We start from the raw sequence: 22,130 nt of genomic DNA, 5'->3' as shown, positions 1-22,130 counted from the left end.
TCTATCTTCTTTCTCTAATTCTCTCTCATTCACTCACTCACTCAAACACTTGTCTCTTTCTTGCTCTCTATCTCTTTCCCTCTCCCTTTTCCTCAGGTCAGAAGTACAATCCTGGACGTAGCAATCTGGGTAACATACCTCCACAGTCACACACACACATACATAGGACCATGTATACCTAGAAGACTATACACACCTTTCAGGAATCTAGAGAAACATTATAAGTGTTTACTGTTGGTTCAAGTCTCCCTCACTGCTGTTCTTTTCCAACTTTGGTGAACTGATGGAGACCTCTCTCTCTCTCCCTCTCTCTCCCTCTCTCTCCCTCCCCCTCTCTCTCTCCCTCCCCCTCTCTCTCTCTCTCTCTCCCTCCCTCTCTCTCTCTCCCTCCCTCCCTCCCTCTCTCTCTCTCTCTCTCTCTCTCTCTCTCCCCTCCCTCTCTCTCTCTCTCTCCTCTCTCTCTCTCTCTCTCTCCCTCCCTCTCTCTCTCTCCCTCTCCCTCTCTCTCTCCCTCTCTCCCTCCCTCTCTCTCCTCTCCCTCTCTCCTCCCTCTCTCTCTCTCTCTCTCTCTCTCTTCTCCTCCCTCTCTCTCTCTCTCTCTCTCTCTCTCTCTCTCTCTCTCTCTCTCTCTCTCTCTCTCTCTCCTCCCTCTCTCTCTCCCTCTCTCTCTCTCTCTCTCCTCCCTCTCCTCTCTCTCTCTCTCTCTCTCTCTTCTCTCTCTCTCTCTCTCTCTCTCTCTCTCTCTCTCTCTCTCTCTCTCTCTCTCTCTCCATCTCTCTTTCTCGCTCTCTCTCTCTCTCTCTCTCTCTCTCTCCATCTCTCTCTCTCTCTCTCCATCTCTCTCTCTCTCTCTCTGCTCGTGTGGTCAAGGCCCATGTCTCTCCTCCCTCTCTCGCCCCACTGCTGCAGGAAGCAGTGTGTTGGCTTTACAGAGACACCGGAGCCGGCTGACGCTATCCAGCATGCCTAGCAGCTGCTCTCCCACCCCCAGGAAGTAGACGCCCTGAGCGATCCCAAAGAGGGGAGCGATGACCAGCGCCCGACAAGTCGCCCCCTTCAGGAAGGCAGAGGGACCCTCGCGAGCCAAGATGCGCCTGGATGAGGGTCAGAATGGTAGTTGGTGCTCTTACATTTCACTGTCTGGAGTGTGCAAATGTGTTATGATATGCTGTTTGTTGTATGTTATTTATTTATTTAATGTTAACTGTTGTTGTACTTATACACACACACTATATTCTGGGATGTTTTGGAATTATGTTTATGTTTCATAATCAACGATGAAATTAAGATGAATTCACCTCAGTAAGCTTGAGGGTTGATGGTGCTTGTGTGGTCTCACCTTGTGCAGTCAACAATGCCTCGGTAAGAATCTTCTCCCTCCCCCTTCTGCAGGGTCTGAAGACGAGTCTTTATGACTGCCGACACATAAACACGCACACATCGTCAGTCTCTGGAGACTCATTAATTAGGGTCATTGCACTCTCTTTCTCTCACCCCCTCCCCCTTCCTCCCTCTCTCCCTTTCCCACTCTCTCTCATTCTTTTTTTCTCTCTCTGTCTCTCTCCATCTCTCTCTCTCTTCCCATTCTCCTACCTCTCTTCTCTTTCTTTTTTTTCATCTTTCCATCTCTCTCAGTCCACCTCTCTCTTCCTCCCACTCCCCCCCCCCCTCTCTCTCTCCCTCCAACTCTCTCCCTCTCTGTCTCACCATCCAGGGGTGTAACGGCCACAGCTGCCACAGAGCCGGCGGTGCATCCTGCCATGAAGGACTGCAGGAAGGGGGCCTTCTCCTGCACGTCGCCCTGGAAACCCGCCCCTCTCCGGCCCAGCGCGTTCAGGTTGGCGAACAGCGGGAAGTAGATCATAGAGAACGGTACGTCTCTGGAGAAGAGAGAGTGATAGAGAAAGGGGAAAGGGAGAGAGAGAGAGAGATAGAGCGAAAGGAGAAAGAGAGAGAGAGAAAGTGGAAAGAGAGAGAAAGGGGAAAGAGAGAGAGAAAGAGAGAGAGAAAGGGGAAAGAGAGAGAGAAAGGGGAAAGAGAGAGAGAGAGAGAGGAAAGAGAGAGAGTGAATGAGAGAAAAAGGTGCCTCAGTTCACAGTAGGACTGCAGACAGACATAGCTGCAGGAGTCTATTGATTCATGTTTGGTTTTATTAGCGTCTCCCCAAGGCAGCCAGAACAAAACCACGAGTTATATAATAATGGGAAAATGTGTCCAAACTTTTGACTGGTACTGTATGTGTGTATATGTGTATATGTGTGTATATGTGTGTATGTGTGTGTGTGTGGTTACCTCAGCAGAGTGGCTCCTGCCCCACGGTACAGGCCGGCCAGGCCTCGAGTCCTCAGCAGCTCCAGGGTGATGCTGGTGGCAGAGGCCCGGGGCGGGGCAGGGGGGCAGGGATGGGGGGCTCGGGGGGCCACCAGAGACGGAGCTGGACCTGGAGCAGCCGCTGGCGCTGGGGCCGGCCTCTGGGCCGCTGTCACACACACACACAGATACATACACACATAGATACACACATATACATTTACAGGTACACACATGAACAAACTATATTATAAAACTTGTAGACACACAGAAAGATGTAAACATGCCTCCAGACTCACCCAGCCTCCAGACTCACCCAGCCTCCCAGACTCACCCAGCCTCCCAGACTCACCCAGCCTCCCACACTCACCCAGCCTCCCAGACTCACCCAGCCTCCCAGACTCACCTAGCCTCCCAGACTCACCCAGCCTCCCAGACTCACCTAGCCTCCAGACTCACCCAGCCCCCAGACTCACCCAGCCTCCCAGACTCACCCAGCCTCCCAGACTCACCCACCCTCCAGCCTCCCAGACTCACCCAGACTCACCCAGCCTCCAGACTCACCCAGACTCCCAGACTCACCCAGCCTCCAGACTCACCCAGACTCCAGACTCACCCAGACTCCCAGACTCACCCAGCCTCCCAGACTCACCCAGCCTCCCAGACTCACCCAGCCTCCCAGACTCACCCACCCTCCAGCCTCCCAGACTCACCCAGACTCACCCAGCCTCCAGACTCACCCAGACTCCCAGACTCACCCAGCCTCCAGACTCACCCAGACTCCAGACTCACCCAGACTCCCAGACTCACCCAGCCTCCCAGACTCACCCAGCCTCCCAGACTCACCCAGCCTCCCAGACTCACCCACCCTCCAGCCTCCCAGACTCACCCAGACTCACCCAGCCTCCAGACTCACCCAGACTCCCAGACTCACCCAGCCTCCAGACTCACCCAGACTCCAGACTCACCCAGACTCCCAGACTCACCCAGCCTCCAGACTCACCCAGACTCCCAGACTCACCCAGCCTCCCAGACTCACCCAGCCTCCCAGACTCACCCAGACTCCCAGACTCACCCAGCCTCCCTGCATCCTGCAGCTGGATCTTCAGCATCTCCATCGGGGTGGTGACGACCACCTGACAGGTCCCAGCCCCACATCCTGCCAGCATCTCCCCCCACAGAGGCAACTTCCTGTGGGGGAAGATGACCGGGAGAGCAGGGCTCAGTAGCCAATAGTCTCTCTGGTATGGCGAAACCACTCTTATTTCACAATTTTATCATGTCAAAATCGTTGTTTACAAAACCGCATGAACTGAGGATTTTCATTGGAAAATACAGACTTGGCTGCTCCAATATGAGAGGAATGTTAGCTACTTTCAACTTGGCAATAAAATCATGATTCAATATGTGTTCCTTGTTTTAGCGTCGACATGACCAGAATAACAGAAGTACCCGTCCTTGGAGAGCTTCTGTCTGAAGATATCATTGGCTGCCAGTTTGATGGCTTTCTCTGGAGTGACCAGAGTCAGGTTCACCGCAGCACCTGCAGGGTCACACAGTCATGGATCACATCAATAGCTTCCTGTACACCACACCAAGACAGCCTCACTCTACCAGACACACCACACAGTTACAGCCTCACTCTACCAGACACACCACACAGTTACAGCCTCACTCTACCAGACACACCACACAGTTACAGCCTCACTCTACCAGACACACCACACAGTTACAGCCTCACTCTACCAGACACACCACACAGTTACAGCCTCACTCTACCAGACACACCACACAGTTACAGCCTCACTCTACCAGACACACCACACAGTTACAGCCTCACTCTACCAGACACACCACACAGTTACAGCCTCACTCTACCACACACACCACACAGTTACAGCCTCACTCTACCACACACACCACACAGTTACAGCCTCACTCTGCCACACACACCACACAGTTACAGCCTCACTCTGCCACACACACCACACAGTTACAGCCTCACTCTACCAGACACACCACACAGTTACAGTCTCACTCTACCACACACACCACACAGTTACAGCCTCACTCTACCACACACACCACACAGTTACAGCCTCACTCTACCAGACACACCACACAGTTACAGCCTCACTCTACCACACACACCACACAGTTACAGCCTCACTCTACCAGACACACCACACAGTTACAGCCTCACTCTACCACACACACCACACAGTTACAGCCTCACTCTACCAGACACACCACACAGTTACAGCCTCACTCTACCAGACACACCACACAGTTACAGCCTCACTCTACCAGACACACCACACAGTTACAGCCTCACTCTACCAGACACACCACACAGTTACAGCCTCACTCTACCACACACCACACAGTTACAGCCTCACTCTACCAGACACACCACACAGTTACAGCCTCACTCTGCCACACACACCACACAGTTACAGCCTCACTCTACCAGACACACCACACAGTTACAGTCTCACTCTACCACACACCACACAGTTACAGCCTCACTCTACCAGACACACCACACAGTTACAGCCTCACTCTACCACACACACCACACAGTTACAGCCTCACTCTACCACACACACCACACAGTTACAGCCTCACTCTGCCACACACACCACACAGTTACAGCCTCACTCTACCAGACACACCACACAGTTACAGTCTCACTCTACCACACACACCACACAGTTACAGCCTCACTCTACCACACACCACACAGTTACAGCCTCACTCTACCAGACACACCACACAGTTACAGCCTCACTCTACCACACACACCACACAGTTACAGCCTCACTCTGCCACACACACCACACAGTTACAGCCTCACTCTACCAGACACACCACACAGTTACAGTCTCACTCTACCACACACCACACAGTTACAGCCTCACTCTACCAGACACACCACACAGTTACAGTCTCACTCTACCACACACCACACAGTTACAGCCTCACTCTACCAGACACACCACACAGTTACAGCCTCACTCTACCACACACACCACACAGTTACAGCCTCACTCTACCAGACACACCACACAGTTACAGCCTCACTCTGCCACACACACCACACAGTTACAGCCTCACTCTACCAGACACACCACACAGTTACAGCCTCACTCTACCACACACACCACACAGTTACAGCCTCACTCTACCACACACACCACACAGTTACAGCCTCACTCTGCCACACACACCACACAGTTACAGCCTCACTCTGCCACACACACCACACAGTTACAGCCTCACTCTACCACACACACCACACAGTTACAGCCTCACTCTACCAGACACACCACACAGTTACAGTCTCACTCTACCACACACACCACACAGTTACAGCCTCACTCTACCACACACACCACACAGTTACAGCCTCACTCTACCAGACACACCACACAGTTACAGTCTCACTCTACCACACACACCACACAGTTACAGCCTCACTCTACCACACACACCACACAGTTACAGCCTCACTCTGCCACACACACCACACAGTTACAGCCTCACTCTGCCACACACACCACACAGTTACAGCCTCACTCTACCACACACACCACACAGTTACAGCCTCACTCTACCAGACACACCACACAGTTACAGCCTCACTCTACCACACACACCACACAGTTACAGCCTCATTCTGCCACACACACCACACAGTTACAGCCTCACCCTGCCACACACACCACACAGTTACAGCCTCACTCTACCACACACACCACACAGTTACAGCCTCACTCTACCAGACACACCACACAGTTACAGCCTCACTCTACCACACACACCACACAGTTACAGCCTCACTCTGCCACACACACCACACAGTTACAGCCTCACCCTGCCACACACACCACACAGTTACAGCCTCACTCTACCACACACACCACACAGTTACAGCCTCACTCTACCACACACACCATACAGTTACAGCCTCACTCTATCACACACACCACACAGTTACAGCCTCACTCTACCACACACACCACACAGTTACAGCCTCACTCTGCCACACACACCACACAGTTACAGCCTCACTCTACCACACACCTTTCAACTTGGCAATAAAATCATGATTCAATATGTGTTCCTTGTTTTAGCGTCGACATGACCAGAATAACAGAAGTACCCGTCCTTGGAGAGCTTCTGTCTGAAGATATCATTGGCTGCCAGTTTGATGGCTTTCTCTGGAGTGACCAGAGTCAGGTTCACCGCAGCACCTGCAGGGTCACACAGTCATGGATCACATCAACAGCTTCCTGTACACCACACCAAGACAGCCTCAGCCTACTACACCACACCAAGACAGCCTCACCCTACTACACCACACCAAGACAGCCTCAGCCTACTACACCACACCAAGACAGCCTCACCCTACTACACCACACCAAGACAGCCTCACTCTACCACACACCACACAGTTACAGCCTCACTCTACCAGACACACCACACAGTTACAGCCTCACTCTACCACACACACCACACAGTTACAGCCTCACTCTACCACACACACCACACAGTTACAGCCTCACTCTGCCACACACACCACACAGTTACAGCCTCACTCTGCCACACACACCACACAGTTACAGCCTCACTCTACCACACACACCACACAGTTACAGCCTCACTCTACCAGACACACCACACAGTTACAGTCTCACTCTACCACACACACCACACAGTTACAGCCTCACTCTACCACACACACCACACAGTTACAGCCTCACTCTGCCACACACACCACACAGTTACAGCCTCACTCTGCCACACACACCACACAGTTACAGCCTCACTCTACCACACACACCACACAGTTACAGCCTCACCCTGCCACACACACCACACAGTTACAGCCTCACTCTACCACACACACCACACAGTTACAGCCTCACTCTACCAGACACACCACACAGTTACAGCCTCACTCTACCACACACACCACACAGTTACAGCCTCACTCTGCCACACACACCACACAGTTACAGCCTCACCCTGCCACACACACCACACAGTTACAGCCTCACTCTACCACACACACCACACAGTTACAGCCTCACTCTACCACACACACCATACAGTTACAGCCTCACTCTATCACACACACCACACAGTTACAGCCTCACTCTACCACACACACCACACAGTTACAGCCTCACTCTGCCACACACACCACACAGTTACAGCCTCACTCTACCACACACACCACACAGTTACAGCCTCACTCTACCACACAGTTACAGCCTCACTCTACCAGACACACCACACAGTTACAGCCTCACTCTACCACACACACCACACAGTTACAGCCTCACTCTGCCACACACACCACACAGTTACAGCCTCACCCTGCCACACACACCACACAGTTACAGCCTCACTCTACCAGACACACCACACAGTTACAGCCTCACTCTACCACACACACCACACAGTTACAGCCTCACTCTACCACACACACCACACAGTTACAGCCTCACTCTACCAGACACACCACACAGTTACAGCCTCACTCTACCACACACACCACACAGTTACAGCCTCACTCTACCACACACACCACACAGTCAGATTCTCACCCTGAGCCTGATGACTGATAATGGAATACTATAAAAATATTTTTCTTATGAAGGATATAACTTCCCTTAGTTATAAACCGACAGTTTTTTTTTTAACTAAAGTAAATAAAACTGCTACTTTTTATGTTTGATGTAACTTGTGAAATTAAATAAAATGTAGAATGGGAAGTGTCAGGGTTGAGGTTAGTTGTGTGTTAGAGAGAACTGACTCCTAGAGTACCTCTGTACATCCCAAAGTAGCCTTCTGTCCGAACTGTCTTCGTCAAACAATCCAACCTTCATATCAAAAGGAGAAAGGGTTTCAGGGTGACGGTATGATTGGATTGAAACTGCTCTGGCAATTTGACTGATCAAATATGGAAGTCACTTCCTGGTAGCCATAGTTTGATATTAAAACACAGTCCTACCAATCATTCAAACATGCAGCATTATCAAATCCCACCAATAGAGGCCTTGGAAATGATTCATTTTGATGTGAACCCTTACGTAGATCATTTTATGGAACCTTTATCAGTCCATATAGAAGTACATCCTCAAACAAAGGTTCCAACTAAATGACCAGTTTTCCCAGGAACTAAAAATAATAGTCTGACTTTCCAGAGGGTTCATTTCCAAGGACACCTCTTGAACTGCCAGCAGGGTAACTTAGTAACAAAGGAAATCCAAGCTATTTTCCCTCTGTGACTCATAATGGATAGAAGCCACTCAGTAACATGTGGTTCTCATCTTCTCACCACACCCTTGTTTACAGTTCTGGCCAAAACCCAAACACACAAACAGAGCCCAAGACAACCAGCCAACATGAACCAAGCCCTATTCTGTAACCCCAGGTTAAATAAAAACAAACTATTAGATAGCCCACAGTGAAAGTCTGTTAACAGAAAGCTTCAGGCCATTGATATTTTAACCCTTGTGCTGCCTTCGGGTCACATGACCCAAAGGTTCATAACGAACCATCGTTGTGTTTACCCAATTTTACCCAATACAAAAACAAATAAAAATAATTTTCTTTTAACCTTCGCAATGTGGGGGGTCTGAGACAGCCCACCGGTTAAAAGAAAATGCTTCACTTTGTTTTTGTATGCGGTAAAGTTGTCGCAATACAACGGTGGGTCACAATGACTGATGGGTCAGAATGACCCGAAGATAACACAAGGGTTAAGTCAGTCAAAGAGGCTAGGCCTAAGACAGTCTATCTGGAATCAGAGTTGTAATCACATTTAGACAGACCAAGACTTAATCACAGATGGGCAACGTCCAAACAGCCATAGTAGGAACCTAATCACAGTAGGAGGAGGGCCAACGTTACTACGCCCACAGCAAGAGGTGCTAAGGAGGGCCAAGTTTGTCCAAGGCTCTGAGGATTCACAACCAGGAGGAGTCCCACCATCCCAGGGGCTGAAACAGTCCCACCCTCCCACTCAGAGAGATGCTAAGTCTGACATCTCCGCTGAGAGCTTAACACTCACATCCCGTTGTAGATCGTTGCTCCCTGTTGGTTCTGTAGGCGAGTCTTGGCCAGATCGATAGGAAACACACAGGTCACGCCCACCAGTCCTGCTACGCCCCCATTAATCAGCTTAGCAGTGAGGCTACAGAGGGAGGAAAAACACAAACATGCATAAACACACACACATAAGCACGCTTACACACACACACACACGCAAGCCCAACCATGTGACACGGATACATGAACAAAACCACTCACTGAAGAACACAGACAAGCATATACACTCAGTACAGAGGCAGATACACAAGCATATACACTCAGTACAGAGGCAGATACACAAGCATATACACTCAGTACAGAGGCAGATACACAAGCATATACACTCAGTACAGAGGCAGATACACAAGCATATACACTCAGTACAGAGGCAGATACACAAGCATATACACTCAGTACAGAGGCAGATACACAAGCATATACACTCAGTACAGAGGCAGATACACAAGCATATACACTCAGTACAGAGGCAGATACACAAGCATATACACTCAGTACAGAGGCAGATACACAAGCATATACACTCAGTACAGAGGCAGATACACAAGCATATACACTCAGTACAGAGGCAGATACACAAGTATATACTAATAATAACTAAAGTAGTAGTTTAATGATGATCCAATATTTTCTCTTTTGACTCAGTGGACGGTGTGATATCGTCATCTGGTCCAGATTCAGTCACAGCTGAAATCGGAGTGAATACAGAGTGACATGCAGTGTGTGGAGGTCATCTGAATCTAACAGACACGGTGTTGTTTACCTAACTTTCTGCTCTGCCATCTTGGCTCTGGCTGGGCTCCCAGCCCCCCGGCCTCTTCTCTCCCCCTCCTGACGATGGTACACCTCCACGTCCGGGCTCCACCCCCACCGCAGCACCACAGAGCCCCTCTCGTCCTCCTCTCTCTCCCCAGCTGCAGCACGGCCTCACTCAAGCCTGGCTCCGGCAGAATCTCCAGGCGTCTGTAATGTGGCACCAACCACCTAGGGTGAAGGGAGTCCTCTTAGACCAGCCTTCGAGCTTGGGGGTTTTTCCCCGCACAGCTACGCCTGGTTCAAGTTCCTGGGTCTGTCACATCAGAAACAGAACACAGTGATGTTGTGCCTCAGAAGGGCAACGCCAAGATGATATCTCACCTGCATCACCACCTGGTAGTACAATACACATATGCACTGTACTACAAGCTCTGCTTCACACAAAAGGGTTTATTTACTAAAGTAATAAACCCCTCTTTGTGACTATGGTTTGGCTGGAGTCTGCATGAGATGCACACAAGTATCAAATAAGGGAGTGTCCAAACAATGACTTGTGAATTTGAAGGTAGAGGTAGTCATTCACAATTCTAAAGCAGGATATCCTGTTGTCACCACGCTGGAAGAGAACATCTTAAGCTCACTAATCTGCCAGCTAAACGGGATAAGAGAGCAAGCCTCTGTCATCTAGCAAGGAGGGCAAATCTAAAAGATGAAGAGCTCCCCGGTTTCCTTAGACCATGTTTAAAATGCCCAATTTACAAAGCACTGAAACAGAGATTCGATTCTTGTAGAATTGGTTTGACAACTTTTTCTTACATTTTCACAATAGTCTATCTGGGCCTGAAAGGCTTTTGTGACGATCATAATACCATCCAGGCCATTAAAAGTTCACGGCTATCAAATTCCATTCCTAGTCCGGTCTTGTTCTTCTTTCAACCACTCTGCCTCTTTTTCTTTCCTTCCTTCCTACTCTCAGCTCCCTAATTAATCTCTCTCTTAATCTCTCCAACTCCATTCCCCGTCTGTCTATTTTTACCACCGTAAACCTCTATCCTCTCGTCCCTCTTCCCTCGGGAAAAAAAGTAAGTTATTCCTCATCTCACCTTGATACAGACACATTCTCCAATCTTGATTTATCTTCTCCTCCTCTCCTCCATCACCACATCCTCCTCTTTCTAACTGTTTCCTCCCGTTTCTAACGGTACCTCTGCTGTTCCTGGAGTTCTGTGGCTACGGTGCTCGAGCCCCGTCACATTCTGCACATGCCTTTCACTGAGCCTCTCTTTGAAACTTTCTTTCAGCTCCGCTCCTTTCACGCGCACCGTTCCCCTGCCAAAACACAGACGATGGTGTCTACCAGCCGCCAAACCCAGCCTCCAGCTCCCCCTCAACCCCACCACATCACCCAACTCGCTCGACACAGTTTATCCGACTGACAGTTGGGGAAATAAAAGTGTCTAAATATCATGAGAAAGATGCAGCGGTTGGGAGGGATCTCACCTTTGTCAATGCATCCCGCAGATAGGATGAAGCTGTCCACTTTTCTTTTCACTTCAACAGTGTGTGCAGCAACTGTAGTCAAGCGAGAGCGATCTGAGTGAGCCAGCCGCCGATCAGGGGCCGTTGCACAAACACCAGCATTGTTTCCTAGTCCCTCCCTCTCCTGGTGACTCTCTGTGACACAGCCACGGCAACACAGCTCTCGCTTACCGCGACGCGACATAAACTCTACGGCCGTTGAATGCACACACACAGCACCACAGACACACACACACACACACACGAACACACACTGAACCCTCCAGTCATGTCAGGTCATAATGCTGGGAAGAAATATTGGTTTTACAATCCAACTATTTGAACTGCAATACAAAGGCCCTTCATATGAGCACCAGCCCCATTCACTGGGACCGACATTACATAATAGCCCCAGGGCACAACTTCTCCCAGAGAAATAAAGACAGACAATTCACCACTTAGTTAAAGGCTTGAAGAGTGAAACAAACACCCAAAGAAAGAAAAAACGAAACACTGTAAAACAGTTTAATACTAAATATCCTATATTTAACAATTGAAAAAGCGCGACCGCAACCAAATGACAACTTGATTATAAGCTCAAGCCCTCCAGCTATCTATTTATGAGCATTGATTGAAGTATTGATTTCGGAAAACAACTAAGGACAATGATAATTTGTCATATCCTCATGGAAATTCCTTCACTTAAATAGGCTACATTGTCGTGAAATGGGCAACAGAAATTATAGCATCACTTATATTCTGATTGTGAAAAAGGTCACTCTTGAAATCTGAAAAGGGAATAACGACTGTGTTAATAATTTATCTTTATAGTATGGGATAAATTCAATTAAGTAAGGCATATGTTATGACTTGTTAACTCGTAAATAACAAAGTTTAAATGCAGTAAAAGCAAAAACGTCTTCTTTAACGTGTTTTAAATTCTGGTATTTAGTGAGTTTCTGCCCTGTGCCCACCGAATGAGCGGTAGTGTTGCGGATCGTCTTTTGTGGAGGAGTCGACTTTTTCTTGCTGGCTGGCGAGCCTTTCAGAATCGTCCAATGGGAGACCGCCCCCCCCCCCCCTCGTTTGTCGCGTTGGGTGGAAGTGGCCCCCAGATGCTTGGTGTCGGATTGCAGGCACCACACACCCCTTCACTACTGGTTATGAGTACATCAGAGACTGATATCACCTACAGACATGTCCTATAGACCTGGATCCTGATCAGACCATGGATCAGACCATGGGTACATTTCAGTGATGATGCGTTCCTCTGCAGATCAACAGGTCGCCGGTTCAAATCCCCATCTGTCTGTCGCCTTAGATAGAAGCATCTGTTAAATGAATACAGTACGTTTACCTATCCAAGCATTGTGGACTCAGTCAGTTTGGCATCATAACTTGAGTCCATGTATTAGTTTGTCACTTGGGCGGGCTACCTTGATGTCAGATGTTGAGATAGAGAGTACGCATCAACCAGATCAGGGTTTATGAGTACAGTGTTTCTAACAGCCTTGTTCTGGACCCCAGTGGTGAAAAAAGGGGAACAGACTCTATAGGCAGAGTAGGCAACTGCCTGGAGCCACAGGCTAGGAGGCGGGGCAACAGCCTAGGAGGCAGGGCCTCCAGAACATCACTATACTAGTCCACCAATCAAGATGGGCACAGAAAGTCTGTGTTGTATACATGAAAAGGTTAGGAATCATTCTACATCTATAAAGTTGAACAAACCCATCGACACTGTATGACTATGTTTAGCCTGTGTTCTGCTCCTCTCTCCCACCAACCGTCTCTGGAGGAGGGGATCCCTCTCTGAATTGCTCCTCCCAAGGTTTCTTCCATTTTTTTTTTCTCCTGTTGAGAGTTTTTTGGGAGTTTTTCCTTGTCTTCCTTGAAGGTTTAGGTTGGTTGAGGGGCAGTTCTATGGGCATATGTGAAGCCCTCTGTGACATGCTTGCGTGTAAAAAGGGCTATACAAATAAATTTGATTTGATTGTTGTTTCAAGTGCGTTTTATTTATTCTGAAAGATGGAAGGGTTTGGAGAGCCTCCAACATGCATTTAGCCTTGAGTTTCCAAATGTCCTGAACCGGCCCTGGTGCTATCATTAAACAGACATGACTAACTTGGGGTGGGATGATGTTCAACCAAAATCCTCCTTTTTTCAAGCACACCTGAGGTTTAGGAGAATAAAGACAAAACCAAAATTTATGTTGCAAACAACACATGTCAACACAGGTACATATCTGAGGTATCTGGAACTTGTGTTCCACCTTCCCCTCATCTCTTCTTCTGCTATGCAACTCCATCTGCAGTCCAGGTTTATGCTAGTTGTTTTGTAGAGCTTTGGGAAGCCTGGATCAAAGATTCAAGGACTCCTTCCCCACACACCCAACATCCTGGACACCACTCCTTATTACAATCATTTATTAATTATTATTAATTCTCTGCAGTGTATTTTGCAACTTAACAATGTAGACTGTTGTTACCGAACTGGTAATACTATAACTAGGCTATTATTAATTATACATCTACTTTGTATTTTGCAATGAGTATTGAATTGATATGTGTAACAGTTTTCTGAGTCAGAATGTATTCTGCTTTTTGTACTCAGGAACTTTAATGTCTGTGCACATTCCACACCAACAGTTTGTTGACTGGTTTACAGCAGTACCTGACTGTGCCTGGCTCCAGAACACTGGACAACACATTGCTCTGTCTCCTAGCAACGTCAAAGTGCTGAAGGGTGAGGTTCCCAGAGGACCTAAACCCATCACCGCCTTGACAGTCGTGATAGTTAGCTGCCCACTGCCATGCCTGAGGTGACTACTCAATCGCTCAGTCCCACCCGCCTTCGGACAATACAGGTTTACAAACGCGTCCTATTTTCTTATACTGTAGTCCAAACTGTCAATAATTATCAACCGACATTAACTGATGATCACGGATTCCTCATCTTCTTTGATTGTTAATTGTGTGTTCAGAATAAATTGTGTGAAATTAGCAGTCAACGGATTTTCTCAATATGTGGTTGGGTGTAGATGCACATACTATCAGTCCATTTGATTTTTTAATGGTAAAAGACAGGCAATAAGATACATGGATACAGGCCAGCGGTCAGTCACCAATTCTAATGTCCCGACCCATTACATGTGCTTTGTCCACTCTACGATGGGGGGAGCTAAAGCTTTACATTCTAAACTTTACTCCACCGCTGACTGGTGTTGACAATTACATTCAGTAGCTACCTACCTACTAAGCTGTAGGACTATGAATAGTCGTTATTGTTTCACACCTGAGCAGCCTTTAAGTCAAATGTTATTTGAGTTATTACGCTTATAGCTCCATAACATAAAGCAAAGACAAATGTCATACAATTCCCATTCAGTAACTCAAAAATGAAACCACTTTTATTTAATTGTGGATTTCTAATACTTTATTGTCTAACTTCTTTCAAGTAACGCTCTGCTCCGAAGCCTGAAATGTTGCCTGTCTTGGAACACGCGCATTCCCTTTAATTGAGGACTAGTCTATCAGACCGAAGGGGCTGTGATGGTCTGCAAAAAATTATGTGACCAAAGCAAGAAGATTATGTAGTGAAATCGTGTCAGTAGAACTTATACATTATTTTATAATATGTAAATTACCAATATAAAGATCCCCACGATTATTTACGTTTACTTTAGAAGACTACGTGACCATCTGAACACCCCTACAGTTCTTAGCGCTGAGATAATGGTAGCGCCATCCCATCTGTTCGGCTCTTGCGAAATTCTGATTGAAACAGATTGTAGCGCTCTAGTACGGGTCGCAATGGCAACTGAATGTAACGACAACAGCAACTTTTGTCATATATCTGAAAGGAGTTAGACATTACGAAGACTTTACGCACATACATCGAGGATTTATTTCTAATGTGAGAAACAAAGTAACACAATTTTCAGTTTGAAAATGTCCCAGGGATGTACAATTTCTGTGGAAGAGATCCAGTCTTGGTGGGAAGTCCCCGCCATAGCCCACTTCTGTTCGTTGTTCAGGACAGCATTCAACCTTCCAGACTTTGAAATAGAGGTAAATAAAGTGTAAAGTGATATTTTTTTTGTGACAGGAAATGCCCGATATTTGGCCACTTCAAGCTATTTGCTACATTTTTGCTCATACTGTGTGACTGTATTTGTTTGTCAGTTTACAAACGAACTTGCGGCTTCTAGGTTTCCTTGCTAGCAAACTAGCGTAGCTAGTAGTAGCTACTCAGAACTTGTGTGTTTACCAAACGAGCTAGATACATAGCTAATGGGTTAGCCAAGAAGGCTAACTAACTGGCAAATGTTATGAGATAGCAATTCCAACTTAAAACTATAATTGAAGTGCTAATCGCTGGGTTGTGCTTTACGAAAACACCGAAAATGTAGACCCTGAAGAGTTAATATTGGATGCTGTGAGTGGTGTTTTATAGTAAGCTGACCAGTAGAAATTTCACCAGCCACCATGTGGTTGGTACGACCTGTTTGTTTTTATTTGGTGAGAATCTCCAGTTTGCGATTATTAAATTGCTATGTCCACAATCGAACACTAGTAGTCTTTTGTATTGAAGGTAGCGGAAAGTTTAACAACAGTAATAAAGCGATAAGACAGTCATTTGACTACTATACTTTTGAGTACTTCTATAATGGCTTTAGATAAAGCAATACATTACACGTGAAGTTGTGAATAAATACAGTGGGCGGTATCTACTCATGTTGCATCCCATGAATGTTTTTTTAAAGTAATTGCTAATTCAAGTACACGAGTTTTTAGTTTATTGTCTTGCACTTGCAAGCCATCTGCCCAGGGTAGACGGGGACGCAGTTGCCATTGATGCATTGTTTCCTTTAACCCTGTTTTCCCATCAAACGGTTAGTTTAAATGCGCGTTTTCTGTAAAGTACGTAGAGATAAGCTCTTCCAGTGTCGAAGATCCTCGCTGTATCGGTACACTCAAGATTGATTTCTTATGATATGTTACATACTATTACTTTATATCGCCCTTCTTTTTTATTTTTACTGAGTATCGCGTGTAGTAAATCTACCCTCAATTTAGATACTTGTTTCCTACGCAGTTAAGCTATAACATTGTTGTGATCCATCGAGGAATGATTGTAGGCTACTTTGAGAAAATGGGAAAGGTCAACATCACGCATCACAAGTCCCCATCACTCATCCTCCCCAACCCCCTTCAGGAGATACAAACACGTAGGCATCGCTTTGTTATTTGATGAGTGGTTGTGGAGCGGGTGGGGGGGGGGGGCGCATCACCCCGAGTTTACAGGAAAGTTGCCGATCTTAATCTATTGTTGTTGTTTTTTTTTTGTAAGCCGGGTTATTATCAGTGAATCAAACGACGGTGTAACATTAACTGCAATCTAATAGGTGAAAATGATTATGCGTGGTATTTCCCCCCCCCCAACCCCTCTGTTTGTCTCTGTACTGTAGCTCTTTCGTCTTGCGCCGTTTGTTTTTACGCGGTCCGCGTCCCGCAGCTGCGAGCGAATGAGTTATCCATCTTTAACCGCATCACTAGGTTCAGATCACATGTGCTACTGCGGCTGCATTAACCGAGGAGGATTTCCTGTAGCATCTTTATTTGATGGATGGCGTATTCTGACGGTGACACACTTAGAAAATATTTACATGTTTGATCTTCGTGTCTAGATTTGTCAGGGACGTTAGTCCAAGGTCAAAACTCTCCTGCAGCACAATAATCAGTTTCTGTGCTTTCAAACAACGATGCATAAATATCCGTGTGAAATCCAGTTGTATTCCAATCAAGACTCGCTTTGGTCAGTGTGGTGGCTGGACCTGGTCTAACAGTGCAGTTTTTAGCCCCTAACCTGTGTCTTAAAAGGCTACATGCTCAAAATAGCTGGTGGCCTGCCTCACTAAATGGCTCACAAATCCAAATCTAAGAGGATCTAGGTCTTTGATGTGGCCTTGTGTCTGTGTCACCTGGTCCGTGTCACCTGGTCTGAGTCAATGATCAGCTGAGAGGACTGGCAGGGGACAAGCCCCTCTGCTCCTCCATAGAGCAGAGACTTGAGGTCCCCAATGTCCCCTCGTGTGACACTGTCTAAACATCCACACGGCCGGTGTCCAGACTCGCTCTGCAGGTTAGGGTTGTGTGGCTCCACGGCAGGTTTTGCTGGGTAACAGTAGTGGTCGGGCATGTTGGACCGGTTCACTATTAGACCTGCTCTACGGGGATAGGCCTGAAATATTAGCCCTGGAGGAGAGGAGCAGTTCGGATGGGATGTATTTCTGCTGGCGTGGGATGGTGTGATGACCCAGGCTGTGAGATACTTCCTGCTAAAGGTGACTGATGTTCCACTTTCCAGCTCAGAGATGTTCCCTACAGGGCCACAAATTCAGCAAAAGCTCAGGGCAAAAATGCAAGTTTTAAGATGTGCATGTCCTTTAAACCTTCCGACAACATGCTTCCCTGTTTTGGAGCGATTTCATATCTCCCCCCTGGATAAAACCCCCCTATCGAAATCAGTTGAAAGGTGTGGAAACTGCCTGTTCCGTACCGAACAGTTGTTGTGATCCTCGTTCCCTCCCCCCGTGACGACGGCCCAGGTTGGTTGTGGACCCAGGAGAGGGCTGTGACTGGCCTCCCCGGGTCTGTGAGGAGGGCCCAGGTTGGTTGTGGACCCAGGAGAGGGCTGTGACTGGCCTCCCCGGGTCTGTGAGGAGGGCCCAGGTTGGTTGTGGACCCAGGAGAGGGCTGTGACTGGCCTCCCCGGGTCTGTGATGAGGGCACACCAGGGACACCTTTATAGAATGGAGCCTGGCTCTTGTTTGGGCTGGAGGGGGAACTCTGCCATGTTTATTAGACTTCACGGTGCATACCAGCAGCCACGGCTGGACTGGGGGAGCGATGGTCTGCAGTTTCACGTGCCAGTGTGTGTCCACCCTGTTGTCTCAGTCCAAGCTGCCGATTGACGCATGTTTGCTGTCGGCAGTCGATGAGAAAAACATGCTTTTATTTTGAGGTGACTGGTGACTGTTTTTGATGACACTTGTGTTATGAATGCTAAGTCTGTGTTTTAGGCATTTTATGTTATTTTTCTGTTTCTCTAAGTAGTTGTTTTGTCTGCTAGTTGCTAGTTAGGCTTACCTAGGTCTGGGGTGGGGTAGGGATCGAGAGGTGCGGGAGGCGGGCCAGGAAGTGGCTGTCATTGGTTGTGACGGAGTGGACTCCTCTCTGGTATTGACGGAGTGTCGTGTGTGTGTCTGAGTCGAGTTTTGGGTGTCCGTGTCAACATTCCAGGACTTCCTGGTGATCAGCGTGGGGCTGTGGACACGGCAAGCTCCACCCCTCACAGCTCTGGAGTCCTGCCTCTCTCAGGCCTGGTCCTGTCTGAGTCAGCTGCCACAGTCAGCAGAAAGTACCCAGCCTTTATGATGAGAGAGAGAGAGAGAGCGAGAGAGAGCAAGCTTACTGTAAAGTCCAGATCTGTCTATTGTTTGGAGGACACAGACTCGGTACAAACGTTATCATTTTGTGTACACATGTCGAGGGCTAAACCCAGGAGGCAGGCTTGATGGGTGAGGGGTTGTGTGTTCCCTTTAATACTACATCAGGCCAGGTCATGTGTCCGGTGTGCAGTGACTCAAGTCCTCTGGTCGTGAGGATCAGTAGGTAAGAGGAGCCCAGGCCAGGAGGGGGGGAGGAGGGGGGGAGCAGGGATGGCTGACTGGACAGGAAGCTCTCTGGCCACGGGTTGGAAACAAACCCGATACCGTTCCAAGAAGCCCCTTTTATGAATGTCACCGTTGAGCGCAGAACTTTTGTGTCCTGTGAAACCACTACCGGGCTGGATATTAACAAACGCAGTGATCCAGCGGGGAGGTGGCGTGGCGTGGAGGTGGCGTGGCTGCTGTGGATCCGCCGGGCGATAATGGAGTTTTTTTTTCTTCTTCTCGTCTTGGCAGAGCTCACAAAACAGTTCCTTGCACATTGTTCCTGTGTTACACTTCACTGCCACTGGCTCCCAGTCTCAAGGCCAAGGGAGAGGGTGAAAAGAGCGGTCGTGTGTGTGTGGTGGGGGGGGGGGGGGCGCTGAAGAGCGAGAGAGAGAGAGGTAGGAGAGAGGAGGTGGAGGAGCGAGATAGGTAGGAGAGAGGAGGTGGAGGAGCGAGAGAGAGAGAGAGAGAGGTAGGAGAGAGGAGGTGTAGGAGTGAGAGAGAGAGAGGTAGGAGTGAGAGAGAGAGAGGTAGGAGAGAGGAGGTGGAGGAGCGAGATAGAGAGAGAGAGAGAGAGAGAGAGAGAGGTAGGAGAGAGGAGGTGTAGGAGTGAGAGAGAGAGAGAGGTAGGAGAGAGGAGGTGGAGGAGTGAGAGAGAGAGAGGTAGGAGAGAGGAGGTGGAGGAACGAATCACAGTCCTGAGTGGCTGACAGAAGACCTTGGGGGGGGGGGTAATGTTTGTCTGTCTGTCCCCTTCATGTCCTGCTCTGCTCTTTGTTTGTTTGGCTCTCTGGCAGTGGAGCTGTTCAATAAGCCCTCGAATCCTGGAGCCTCCACATCCAGCCAGCCTTTCATGTCACCACAGGGTCCTCAAGGATGTGCCCTTCATTACCCAGGCCTTCCAGCAGGGCCACTGGGCTGTCCAGACCCCCCTCTCTTTCTCGGTGCCCTTCCCTGTCCCTGTTCACATCCTCTCTCCTCTCAACCCCCCAGCTTCTCTCTTCCTTCGCTCTCGCCTCCTCTCCTCTCAACCCCCCAGCTTCTCTCTTCCTCGCCTCCTCTCCTCTCAACCCCCCAGCTTCTCTCCTCCTCGCCTCCTCTCCTCTCAACCCCCCAGCATCTCTCCTCCTCGCCTCCTCTCCTCTCAACCCCCCAGCTTCTCTCCTCTCAACCCCCCAGCTTCTCTCCTCCTCGCCTCCTCTCCTCTCAACCCCCCAGCTTCTCTCCTCCTCGCCTCCTCTCCTCTCAACCCCCCAGCTTCTCTCCTCCTCGCCTCCTCTCCTCTCAACCCCCCAGCTTCTCTCCTCCTCGCCTCCTCTCCTCTCAACCCCCCAGCTTCTCTCCTCCTCGCCTCCTCTCCTGTCCTCTCACCCCCCAGCATCTCTCCTCCTGTCCTGTCAACCCTTCTCTTCCTCTCAACCCCCCAGTTTCTCTCCTCCTCCTCTCCTGTCCTCTCAGCCCCTCTCCTGCTCTCCTGTGTCGGCCTGCCCCGGCATGTGCTGGTGTTTTGGAGGAACATCACGTCGGATTCCATACATCTTCATCAACTGTCTGATCCTATCTGGACGGCGCTCCAGGGAAATTGGCCTCTTTTTGTGGCCGTTTATTAAACTGGAGACAGGCAGAGAAGGATGGGAGCCGGGTACTAATTTGCTTTGAGGTGAATCGATTAACAGTGGGCCGACAAAGCCAGTCAGCAGATTAGGGTGCCGGGGAGGGAGGGAGGGAGGGAGGGAGGAAGGGGGAGGCGAGGCTGCCGTCTCCACTGACAACACAAGCTCTGCCTCCCAACTCTCCAGTCTTTCCCTGAAGTGTGCACTCCAGCTCCCAACAGCCCAATCCCTGAACAGCTACAGCCCCAGTCCAGGCAACCCATCCCCTCCAGCCTCATCCCCTCCCTTCCAAGCCCCCAGCAGCCCCAGCCTTGGCATCACCATGACTAAACCCCAGATGGTGGCTTTCTCTCTCTCTCTCTCTCTCTCTCTCTCTCTCTCTCTCTCTCTCTCTCTCTCTCTCTCTCTCTCTCTCTCTGTCTCTCTGTCTCTCTGTCTCTCTGTCTCTGTCTCTGTCTCTGTCTCTCTCTCTCTCGCTCTCTCTGTCTCTTTCTGTCTCTCTCGCTCTCTCTCTCTCTTTCTGTCTCGCTCTCTCTCTTTCTGTCTCTCTCTTCTGTCTCGCTCTCTCTCTTTCTGTCTCTCTCTTTCTGTCTCTCTCTCTTTCTGTCTCTCTCTTTCTGTCTCTCTCTTTCTGTCTCTCTCTCTTCCTCTCTTTCTGTCTATCTCTCTTTCTGTCTCTCTCTCTTTCTGTCTCTCTCTCTTCCTCTCTTTCTGTCTTCCTCTCTTTCTGTCTTCCTCTCTCTCTCTCTGTTCCTCTCTCTCTCTCTCTCTCTCTCTCTGTTCCTCTCTCTCTGTTCCTCTCTCTCTGTTCCTCTCTCTCTCTCTTCCTTCCCCTGGAGCTTGGAGGTGCCCTGCTCTGACTTGGGGCCTGCCTGGGGCTGGGGCCTGCCTGGGGCTGGGGCCTGCCTGGGGCTGGACTGGGCTGGTCCTAGCTTGGAGATTTGGTTTTTGGAGGCCCCTTGCCATGAAAGGAAGATTTAGTTGTGTTCTATCTTCCAGAGAGGGCTGACTTGTAGCTCTGGGTCTCTTGTCTGGTTGATGTGGCTCGCCGCCCGGCCAGGCCAGAGGGGATTTGTTGGGATGGAGTCTTAGCC

At 49.0% G+C, this 22,130-nt stretch overlaps 2 protein-coding genes across 3 annotated transcripts in view; one reads left to right on the top strand and one right to left on the bottom strand.

Annotated features, from left to right (window-relative positions):
- Positions 1-850: 850 nt before the first annotated feature.
- On the bottom strand, positions 851-11,890 carry slc25a18 (solute carrier family 25 member 18). 2 transcript variants are annotated; one of them, XM_062461074.1, is made up of 11 exons: positions 11,689-11,890; positions 11,292-11,517; positions 10,196-10,501; positions 9,395-9,517; positions 8,146-8,201; positions 6,476-6,566; positions 3,386-3,501; positions 2,293-2,479; positions 1,708-1,880; positions 1,340-1,415; positions 851-1,094 (listed from the first exon to the last, which is right to left on the bottom strand). In XM_062461074.1, the coding sequence occupies exons 3-11, from the start codon at positions 10,213-10,215 to the stop codon at positions 866-868; spliced, it is 1,071 nt and encodes a 356-aa protein (XP_062317058.1). In that variant the 5' UTR covers positions 10,216-10,501; positions 11,292-11,517; positions 11,689-11,890; the 3' UTR covers positions 851-865. The 2 variants fall into 2 exon arrangements, with proteins under 2 accessions (XP_062317058.1, XP_062317057.1); XM_062461073.1 differs by lacking the exons at positions 6,476-6,566; positions 8,146-8,201; positions 9,395-9,517; ... (1 more) ...; positions 11,292-11,517; positions 11,689-11,890 and adding an exon at positions 3,763-3,921.
- Positions 11,891-21,054: 9,164 nt separating this feature from the next.
- LOC134020605 (chromatin remodeling regulator CECR2) overlaps positions 21,055-22,130 on the top strand; it is a 16,188-nt gene continuing 15,112 nt past the window's right edge. The window contains exon 1 of the mRNA XM_062460760.1: positions 21,055-21,065. Within this exon, the coding sequence (XP_062316744.1) occupies positions 21,055-21,065 (11 nt within the window). The remainder of the gene's footprint in view (positions 21,066-22,130) is intronic.

The sequence above is a fragment of the Osmerus eperlanus genome, chromosome 5 (genome assembly GCF_963692335.1).
Source record: "Osmerus eperlanus chromosome 5, fOsmEpe2.1, whole genome shotgun sequence".
In the NCBI taxonomy this organism is placed as follows: domain Eukaryota; kingdom Metazoa; phylum Chordata; class Actinopteri; order Osmeriformes; family Osmeridae; genus Osmerus; species Osmerus eperlanus.
Note: the sequence above shows the minus strand (reverse complement) of the source record. Positions and strands in the feature narration are given on the sequence as shown.